The sequence below is a fragment of the Gossypium hirsutum genome, chromosome A01 (genome assembly GCF_007990345.1).
Source record: "Gossypium hirsutum isolate 1008001.06 chromosome A01, Gossypium_hirsutum_v2.1, whole genome shotgun sequence".
Lineage (NCBI taxonomy): Eukaryota > Viridiplantae > Streptophyta > Magnoliopsida > Malvales > Malvaceae > Gossypium > Gossypium hirsutum.
This window is the reverse complement of record NC_053424.1, coordinates 82,405,326-82,417,067: the sequence shown is the minus strand read 5'-3', so window position 1 is coordinate 82,417,067 and position 11,742 is coordinate 82,405,326. Positions and strand designations below refer to the sequence as shown.

The window sequence follows — 11,742 nt, the reverse complement described above, 5'->3', positions numbered from 1 at the left end:
AGTTTCTGATTAAGTCCCGACTTGATTATAAGACTCGTATTGGGCCTCGAGGGTTCATATAAGGGATGATATGTATGATCTCGGTAAATGAATAGTAATTTATGTAAATTAATTGAAAAATGTTTTGAATGTTTTGGTAATACTCTGAAACCCTGTTCCGACGATGAATACGGGTTAAGGGTGTTACAACAACTCTCCCCCTCATAATAAACTTTTGTCTCAGAAATTTACCCAATTCAAAAAGCCAAAGATATTGTTGTATCATAACATGCTCACTTTCCCAAGTACCATCTTCAACTTTGTGATTATGCCATAGCACTTTCACTAACGAAACCTTTTTGTTCCTTAAATTTTTGGTCTCTCAACCAACAATTTTTACTGGCTCTTCCTCATATGTCAAATCAGGTTGAATTTCCCATTCCTAAGGAGTGATAACATGGGATGGATCAAATATATGCTTTCTCAACATAAACACATGGAAAATGTTATGAATATTTGATAGCTCAGAAGGCAATGCTAGTCAATATGATATTGGGAAGAACATGATTTGAATTATTATGATAAGACTATATAATGCAATTTGAATGACGGATGTGAGCAAAGTGATAAATTAGAAAAAAAAATGAATTCATGATGTATATTAAGTTGAAGTTGGTATTTTACCATTTGAAATTATATATATGGTTTGGCCTAAATCTCACTTGGTTGATATTGTTTTGAATGTCACAATAGGTCACTTGTTTCATATTGATTCATGTAGCTATTAAATAATTAAGGTAAGTTATTTTTTTATATTGTATGAGCTTACTAATTATTTTATATACTTGTGTTACTACTTTTTTGTAGATTTTGAACGTCCTAAACGTTTCAATGGAATCAGCAAGAAGCATACACCTTTTATCTTCCCATTCAATAGACTTTTGATGTTTTGAGCTTGGTTATTTATGGCATGTACTTAAGAGGGTTAAATATTGCAATGTAAAGTTTGTGTTTGTATTTGGCATGGTTCGATTTGGATGTATATAAATATATGAATATATTTATATGGTAACTTGTGATGTGATGAATGAACTATTACAAGGCTTGATATTAATAATGTTTAGGTGAATGGTATTATACATATATTTATGATGGTGGTATAAAATGACTATAGTTTTTAGTTGTGTTAAAGAAATGGTAAAGGTTGAATGGTACTAGGTATGTGAATTAAATTGTGGTATGATATGGTTTAAGGTTTGGCTTGATTGTATTTGAGTTGATTTTATTGTTGGTGTCAATGAGGGCATATTGGTTGTATGTTAAAATGAATAGATGAATTGGTGTTTTGGCTTTAAAATATGCATATTTTGGTGTTGGGTTGAATAACATGAAATGGCATTATAGGTCAATTGAGGGAATGGTATGAAAGCTTGCTTAAATAGGTCATTTTTGCTGTATATGGGCTACCACATGACCATGTGTCACACATGGTTGGATGACACGGTTGTGTGTTCAAGATGTTCAGGGTGATTTTTAGCTCACATGGTACCAGTCTGTTACACTACCTGGCAACATGGTCGTGTGACCCTGGATTACACAGCTTCAACTCATTACAAGGTTTGAAGACACAACTGTGTGATAGCACCACACGACCTCAGCCTTGTCATGTGACTCATGTTTCACTATTTTACCTATCTTTTTGTAAAAGTTACAAAATGGTCCCAATTTAGTTTTGAGCTTGTTTAAGGGCTTTCATAGGTCCGATTAATACTCAATTTTATTTGTAATGCATGTTTAACATAGACTTAACTTATTTATATTGAATTATTGAATATTACTTAACTTATTTATATTGAATTATTGAATATTATTGAGTAATTTGTATATGAATGTTTCTGTTTACTATTATGACATCCTGTAGCTCGGGCCCGGCAACTGGACCAGGTATGGGGTGTTACAGAATTTCTCGTAACTATTGGAAGGGACTCGAACAACCAGATATTCCCTATTGTATGGGCTGTGGTTGAAATCGAGTGCACTGATTCGTGGGTCTAGTTTTTCAGTCTTTTATCGTCTGATTTGGGCATGGAAGAATTAATGACCAACAAAAAGGTTAGTTAATTAACTCATTTGGGCTTGGTCTTGTCTTATTATTCTATTACTTATAATTAACCACATTTTTCTTACAATCTATTTGGTTCATTAGGACACAAATAGGGCCTTCAGATTGAGATTTCTGACAAACTGCCAAGGGTAGAGCATAGGAATTGTGCGAGGCACGTGTTTGCAAATTGGTAAGGGAGGAAACTAGCAAAATCTTTTAAGTATGATTTTTGGTAGATTGTGAAGTCCATGACTGAGAGGGAGTGGAAGGAACTATATGCAACACTAGAGAAGAAAGATAAGGATGCTTATGATAATTTAATGAGAAAGACTCCAAAGATGTGGACTAGAGCTTTTTTGAAGACTAGTTGTAAATTAGATCTAGTTCACAACAAGTTATGTGAGGCTTTAATCCAAGCATTGTTAAAGCTAGGTTCAAAAGAATTATGAGAATGCTTAAGGATATTAGGACAAGATGATGATTAGGATAATACAAAAAAGGAAGTTATGTAATGGATGGATGCAAAATTATGGTCCACTGGTGAAAGCTAAGTTTGATGTCAATAAAAAGGACTATGACTGGAAATTTATATGGAATGGTGAAAATAGATATGAGATGAGAAAATAAAGTAATCAATATACAGTGGACCTAAGTCAAAGGACTGTAGCTATAGAAGTTGGTAGATTAGTGAGATTCCATGTGCCCATGCATGTGCTGCCATGAATCACCTAGGGCTTCAGCCAAATGACTATTTGTATGAATGTTATCAAATATAAACCTACAAGAAAGTTTACTCATTTCCAATGTAGCCTATAAATGGGCAAAATGATTGGGCAAAAACTGGTATTGAGCCAATGCTACCTCCTATTAAAAAGAAGATGCCTGAGAGGCCCAAAAAGAATAGGAGGATGGCCAAAGATGAACTGAAGAAATTGAAGTCTAGCCACTTGAGTAGGAAAGGTCTAATTATGACATGTACTCAATTTGGCCAACATAGCCATAATAAGCGGTCTTGCACACAAGGAAACAAACATGCTAAACAGGTACAATATTGTTCTTCAATTATATAACTTGAGTGAATTTATTTTGTCTAATCATTTTCATTATGGTCCATGTTTTGCAACAAGCTATACAACCACCGAAGCTGAAGGGGAAATCTCCCATTAAAAAGTTAACTACCTTAGATAAATTTAAGGGAAAGCAACCCAAGAAAGGATAAATACATGGAATAGGGTTGTATACAGACTTGAATACTAGGAATCAAACATTTTATGTGAGTTTTCTTCCTTTTACTATTGATCTCACAACCAACAACATTGTATATTATTTGATCAACTTAAAATAGTCTTGTAGTTTGGTACAACCACAAGGAGCATAATGACAGGTTCATGTAAGAATGGTAGTGGGCAATATTCTTTGACATCCAAGTTGCCAAAAAAAAAAGAGAAACATTCCTCTCGATGATTTGGGAATGCAAGAATTGGTTGCAGGAAACATGAGTAAATCATCAAAGAAATAGTTGTCAAATGCTATAATCTCCCTTGCTTTGTCACATTTTAAGCCTACAACCTTCTGCTTTTGGAATACACCAAGGGTGACTGTTATTTTTTTATACTAATAACCAAGATATTGGTTTTTTTTTTGTTGTTGTTGTTGATATAGCTAGGTATAGCTCACTTACAATAGTATGTTAAATCTATTCATCAAACTTGTTTTTGGCTGGTATAGAATGAATGGTGTATAGGCTAAATCATTACCTATGGAATGCTTTTGTAAAGTACATTTTATCCTAATTGAAATAGGGAAAATTATATGATTAAATGTAGGATTTTTTTAGTCTTATGTTTCTTTTCACTGCATTTTTTACTACGCTAAAGTAAATTACATAAACAACAACCAAAATTGGTCATGAATTTCAAGTGGAGTGTATATCAATGTTCTAAATTACATAAACAACATAACATGGAGGTATGTTGGAAAACTTTACATTCAACCAACATTTCCAACTGGCAGCTCCATATGCCTCTTACCACTACTTCCAACAAAGAAACCTATGGTGATGCATACATACAGAACATGGATCAAGGAAATAATATCTTATACATTGACTGCTCCTTCTTGATAACTTCCATTTTTTGCTTCATGGTCATTATTTTGTTCTTTAATGCTAGTTCTCCTTCAACACCACAAATTGGTCTACCTCCTTCAACCTCAATGTCAACACCACTACTGCCATCATTATAACTACCATCAAATGTAACCAAATCCATAACCTTCTTTCTAACTGCTAAATTCTCATTTGAAATATTTCATTCACTATCATGCAATTGACGTAGTAATTCAGTCGCACAGTCACACATTTTCCCATCATACCACTTGACAAAACCACAACCACCGTCTTACAAACAAACCCCAAATGAGTGATAACAAAAATTTTAAATTATAAACCCTCAACCTAGGGAAATTTTTGAAATCATCCAAATTGAGCTGAAGTAGGAAATAAAATTCTTATTCACTTAGCCGAAAATCTTGACAACCATAAAATTTCATCCCTGCATTTAAATCACTCCATGAAGTGTCCCAGAAATTTTTAAAATCATCCAAATTAAGCTGAAGTAACATTTTAATGCTTCCCCATTGTACATCCAAATTAAGCTGAAGTAACATTTTAATGCTTCCCCATTGTACACATACTCTTTTCACGATGAAGTAACAATATTTGAATACCTCGATTTTTTCCTCTAACCATTTGAACCATGCAATACCCATTCTCTAAGCTGACTATTCGAACTATGTTATTCAGTTTTGAGCAAATTTCCTAAATCCATGAATTCGAATGACAAGGAAGAAAAAGAACAATTTCCTAGGGGTTATGTTAAATTGAGATAATGAGAGGAGAGGGATTTCAATTCAAGTTTCTTTAGAGATTGTGGTTTCTTAAAGATTGGAGATTGCTAAAGTTTTCTTATCTTAATAGTTTTAGGGAATTCACAATTTTGGAATAAGAGATTAGGGATTTTAACTATAGGTTTTAATTTTACCTACAATTATTTGTTTACAAATTATTTATTTATTCTTTAATTTCATATTTAATTATTTTTTTGACATGTCATCTTCATCATCGCACACCACATAGACTATTTCATCGATCGACACTTGACTAACGTTTAACTCACATTTCTCGTTAAAATTGGGCTGATTTATGGAAAAAATCGTTACTTTGAGGGCATCAATCCAAAAAAAGGTCTAGGGCTCAAATCTTAAAACCCACAAAATATTGAGGGTATTTTTGACAATCATGCCTATTTATTTGGCCTTTCAATTTTAGAAAAAATAAATTATTTAACGTTTGTTAACTATGTTGACAATCCATTCATATGCCACGTTAGCAATTATTTAAGTTTTTGAAAATTTAAAAATATTAAAAAATATTTCTTATATTTATTTTAGTTTTAAAATAATCTTGATAATTTTTAATTTTTTAAAATATTTTTTGAGTTTTTTTAAATTTTAAAAAATTAATTAATTGCTGACATTGCATCCATGTGGCAATCCACGTGCATATCAAGCTAGAAATGTTAACAAACATTATATTTTCCATCTATCTTGGGGTGATTTGACAAATAATACAAGTTTAAAGGTTAAAAGAAACAAAAGATAAATGGAAAGCTAAAATGACTTTTTAAAGTTGGAGGGCTAAAAAAATCATTATATCTTCCCATTATAGTGGATTTTTTCATCTTTAATTATCACACTTAGATGTCTTTAATTGTCGCAACTCTGTTATATTAAGTGATAAAATTAATTAACTAAACTTTGTTTTTTCTTTATTATTACTAGTATGGTTCATTCATGCTTTACGTTGAGTTGATTATTTGTTTATATCAAGTTATAAAGTAACAATTTTCAAAATTAAAATATACTTTAAGTAAGGTTTTAGAACTAGACCGATGGTCAAATGGTCAAGCCACTGGTTCATATGATTCTATTAAATAAATCATTAAGAAAAGCATAAAAATAAAAAAAGTATATATTTAAAAAATATATCTTGGTTCATATATAGCTCGGTTCAACCGGTCCGTACCAGTTCTCGAGTTAATAAATCTGATGCCTCTCTTCGAACCAATACCTTAGTTGGCTCTTGATCCGACCGGTCGGTTCAATTCAAACAACCATGGCTCTAAATCTATACACTCTGTACATTTAAAATTTAACCCTCTTACTTTTATTTTTAAGAATTTAATCTCTTTATTTTTTGTTCGAAAATTTTATTTTTAAATTATGTATAACCACGTAATATTTTAATTAAAAGTTAATAATATTAACTATTTGAACTAATTAATAACATTATTAAAATATTAAGACAAAATTATGTTAGAAATTAAAATATAAAAATTAAATCTTAATTTAAATATATTAAAATAATCAAAACTAAAAATTAATGTTTTTATAAAATAAAATAAAAAACATATGAATTTATGCGGCATGAAAAAAAATCCTTTCAACCTACTATTTTTCTTAAAACGACATATCCAACCTTTAATTTCATTTCTTGATGACGAGACTAACCATCTGCCAAATGTGAACTTCTCAACAAAAGCGAAAGAATTGGTATTTCCTTTTCAAAAGGAGGGAAAAAGTGTAAAAAGGCAAAAGGATTTTTAACCAATGAGGAATAAGAGTTAAACTAACTCAGCATATTCGTGAAGAAAAATATGAAAAGATATTACTCTTTGAAAGTTACACTATTTCAAGTTGCAATTTTTGAGGTTGATTGTCATTGTATTATTTGAACTGTGGAGACATGGACATAATCTATGTGGATTAAAAACTTCTTTTTTTTATCTACTCCACCTATGCAACTGGATTTATTACTTTTTTTCTCATTCCTTAATCACGACCGAATATAAAAATTTCTGGATAAAATCTAATTATAATTTTTTTAAAATTTAAATCATATTTTTATTATTTATTAATTTATAATTTCATCATTTTTTGAAGACTAAAAAATATTTTTTTTTTTCGTTTTTGAGAATTAAAGTATAATTTTATCATAGTGTGGAGATCAAAATGACAAATTTCCATTTTTAGGTCAAGGTCCCTATTTGCCTCCTTAAATTCGCTCGTCTTAATTATTATATATACATATATATATATTTGAAAAATAAGTGCACAAGATAAGTTCCCAAAAAAGAGAGGTGAGTCACAATTAACACTCATAAGTATCAAGTCTTTCTTATATACAATCATTCCTAAACATGCACTCATTCTTGGGCATTCTTAAGAAAATTTTGGAAGATGTTTAGAAAAGGTGGAACAAAAATAAAAAGTTAAGCTTTAGCCATTGTTGGACACTATCCTTTAGGGTATTTCACCTATGATGTATCCTTCATGATTCAACAAGCTCTTCTGTTACAAGAATAGGAACAAAAATAAACTAAAATGAAACAAGAGTTATCAAAAGTAGAAAGTTATGAGCCTGTTATAGTGTTGTTTTCCACCAAGTTTGATCTATGAAATAGAAGGGTGTGAATTTATAATAAATATAGAATTCGCTTACATTAAGGGTGTATGATAAATTTAGTATATATTATGGGTATATCATAAATTCAATTTATATATATATATCTAAGTTTCAAGTTTTTTTCACTAAATTAGGAACAACAATTGTCTGTAATTATAAAATAGATTTTTTTTTGTGATAACTTTTTTATTTCTGAAAAAACGAAATACACTGAAGGATTAGCCTCTTTCTTGAGCTTGGAAGCATTAAATTTAACCATGAATTTAGTTAAAGCAATAAATCGAAAGAGGGAACCTAAATCAAATAGACAGAATGATGTAAACTAATTGAATAGTAAGAATGTAATTTAATTTTATAATTTTGATGGACAAAATACTAGTGGTGGTCTAATTGTAGGTAGGGTCCTTCAAACAAGCTTTAAATTAGTGGATTATATTGTTTGCCATGTCAAATATAGACTTATCAACACTAGATAATCCACAGCCATTATAGTTTGTCTTTAAGAGAAAAAAGAAAACAATAAAACCAATAATAATAATTATTATAATAATTGTAATTATAACTTCCAACTAAAAAATACTTGCTTTTAAGAAAAAACCCACATAATCATTTTTAATATCATATTTATTATTACATGATTATTTTTTAAAATTTCAAAAGGCCACAATAAAGAGTATCAATCTTATAACAATTAGATTTAAATTTTTTAAATGTAAAAAAAAACTAACTTGAAAATAAAATTAAAGAGATTAAATTCTAAATATATGAAGTGTATAAAGACTTAGAAGAATATATTTTGAACATTTAATTTTTTATTATAATTCAAGACAAACAAATAATTAATTAAAAAAATGTGAAAACCGCTAGTAACACTTACCAACGAATTTTGTTTGATTTATATATTACAGTATGTATGACCCTTGTAATTATTCTTTTAATAGTTTAACTAGAATTAAATCAAAATAGAGCCTTGAAGCATGAGGATGGAATAGATTATCTAAAATAAAAAATAAAAAGATTATCCTAATAATATATGCTACTCTACGGGGTCAATGGAATGAATATGTATCCCTATTGGTTGCCTAAAGCTTCCAATTTATTGATTTGATGCAATATGTACGTTAATAATTTGTTAATGGGGAATAGGAGTTGGAGACATGCATAAAAAACTATATAGCAAGTTAAAGATAATTAAATTCTTGGTTCGTGTTAAAATTAAGGAAGAAAAGGTTGTTCCAACTACAAAATTACTTTGAAAATTCTTTTATACCAAACCCAAGTGTCTAAAGTCATAAATAGACAAAACTTATGAGTTAATGTCTTCACCCTCTTATTATTAATATATTTGTTATTATATCCATAGTATTAACAAAATAAATAAAAAAACCATACAAATGCCCTGAGCCACAAAATAAGCCCCTGGGCCCAGTAAATGAGAAAATTGATCCCCCTTCACAATTCATGTTTTCTTCCAGTTTTTTGTAGCTCTATATAAACCTCTCTTCCCTCCCTTTCTTTTCATCAATTCTAACATTCAAAACTTTACATCTAAAACCAATTGTCTTCATGGATAAGCTTCTTGCCATACCATTTCTCATTTCTTATTTTTTCACTTGTGTTCCCTTAGGGAACGCTGCAGCGACAATAACATCATGTACCCAAACACCCTACCCTGATGTCTGCAACCATTTCATGGGAAATGGTGTTAATGTTGCAACATCAAGCCTTGCCCTTAATCAAACCCGCTACTCCTTCCGTGACCTTGCGATTCAGGTCACCTTGAACCAAGCAGTTCAAGCTCATCACCTCGTCTCTACCATGGACTTGACTTCTTTCAATGAGCGAGCCAAATTGGCTTGGAACGATTGCTTAGAGCTCTACCAAGACACCATTTCCCATCTTAACCAATCGAAGAGCACCAATAGTCCATTAGATGCTCAAACCTGGTTAAGTGCTGCCATTACCAACCATCAAACCTGCCAAAATGGCTTCATTGACTTCAACTTGGCCTCTCATTTACAAACCTTACCACTCATGCTAACCAACTTTTCCAAGTTGATTAGCAATTCCCTGGCCATCAATAAGCCCACTGTTAGTGTTACCGCTAATCAAGTTGGCAATAGACGCCTGCTTGTCAATGGATTCCCCACTTGGCTTTCCGGTGCCGACCGAAAGCTCTTGCAGAAAACCAGTGCACCATTAAACGCTGACATTGTGGTGGCTCAAGACGGTTCTGGCAACTTCAAGACCATATCGGAGGCAGTAGCCGCGATTGGAAGTGGCAAAAGAACTGTCATACACGTAAAAGCTGGAGTTTACAATGAGAATGTTGATATTCCAAGATCAGCTAAAAATATCATGTTAATTGGAGATGGAATTGGTGCCACGGTTATTACTGGTAATAAAAATGCTCAAACTACAACAACTTTTCGCACAGCAACATTTGGTAAGCAACATGTATAAATTATTTCAAAGTCACATTCTAAACTTAGACAAAAACATAAAGTAATCCTAAATTAAGAAGAAAAAGTGAGGAAAAAGAAACATGATTTGAATAACAAATTAAGACACACTCATGCAAATTATCTACACTCAATTTGCTCTTTTATTCTTTTTCGAATAGTAAAAACATGACTATCTTTTTTTTCTAATTAGTTGGATATTTTTATGGCTCCCATTTCACCAACACCATAGTTCTTTACAAAACTAAATGAGAAAATATAACAGTAAAAACGTGAGAAAAAAATTAGTCCTTTTGCTTTTTACTTGTTTTCAACTTATCATTTGATTACTCACATCATTCGTTCGTTTCTTCTTTTAGCCGTTGTCGGTGATGGCTTCATAGCTCGTGACATCACTTTTGAGAATATGGCTGGACCCCAAAAACACCAGGCAGTGGCCCTCCGCTCTGGCTCTGATTTCTCAGTATTCTACCGTTGCAGCTTCAAAGGTTACCAAGATACCTTATACGTCTATTCCCAACGTCAATTCTACCGCGACTGTGACATTTATGGAACCGTAGACTTCATATTCGGTGACGCCATTGCCGTTTTCCAAAACTGCAACATTTACATCCGACGACCAATGAGTGGCCAAATGAACACTGTCACAGCACAAGCGAGAACTGACCCAAATGAGAATACGGGGATAATCATCCACAACTCACGCGTGATGGCGGCGTCGGACCTGAGGGCCGTTCAGGGTTCATTCAAGAGCTACTTGGGGCGACCATGGCAGAAATACTCGAGAACTGTGTTTATGAAGACTGGTTTGGATGGACTAATCGACGCAGAAGGTTGGTTACCATGGAGTGGAAATTTTGCTTTGAGTAGTCTTTACTATGCTGAACATATGAATACCGGCACCGGTGCAAGCACGGGGGGAAGAGTGAAGTGGGGTGGATATCGTGTTATAGATGCTACTGAAGCTGGGAAATTCACTGTTGGTAATTTTCTCACCGGAAATGCATGGATTCCGGAGAGTGGAGTGCCATTTGATGCTGGACTGTGAATTTGTTGATTTTGGCATTAGGAAAAATGTAAATACCAAAGTAACCCTATGTTTAAAATTGTCATATAGCTTTTAGTGATAAAGACTATGTATATATAGTTGAATTTGTCGAAGAGGAAAAAGGGGTTGTATAATAAATCATGCTGAAATTGTTGTATTTATAAATGAACAAATACTTGGACTTTTATTTATTTATATGAAAATCTTGGTATTTATATCGATTATAATATTGCACAGGAAGTGGGAATACATTGTTAAATTTTTTGGCCATAAAAAAGGTTGATTAATCGCATTTGAAGGAATATTGGACAAAAAAGAAAAAAGATAGCTGTGACAGCAATAATGAAAGAAACAGTAGCCGCTAGCTATTTTCATGTCCAACTGCATTGACTTTCTTTCTAAGTCTTCTTAATAACATTACACCAAGTTTTAATGTTGTTAGTGATTCTGAGTATCCATTCATAGGTTCAAAGATACTAATCTTTTAAATATACATATTTGGACCTTAGAAATATGTAATTTTGCACAAGAAGCTGCTTACCATATCTTAATAAATTCATAAAATGAATGGATATCCAAAAAAGAGAAAGGAATGAAGGATAAGGGACAACACCATATGATATTC

The 11,742-nt window shown here is 31.8% G+C and overlaps 1 protein-coding gene across 1 annotated transcript; it reads left to right on the top strand.

The window, feature by feature from the left end:
* Positions 1 to 9,122: 9,122 nt before the first annotated feature.
* LOC107903730 (pectinesterase) lies at positions 9,123 to 11,312 on the top strand. The gene is made up of 2 exons (XM_016829877.2): positions 9,123 to 10,053; positions 10,429 to 11,312. The coding sequence occupies exons 1-2, from the start codon at positions 9,174 to 9,176 to the stop codon at positions 11,115 to 11,117; spliced, it is 1,569 nt and encodes a 522-aa protein (XP_016685366.1). The 5' UTR covers positions 9,123 to 9,173; the 3' UTR covers positions 11,118 to 11,312.
* The last annotated feature ends 430 nt before the right edge of the window (positions 11,313 to 11,742 follow it).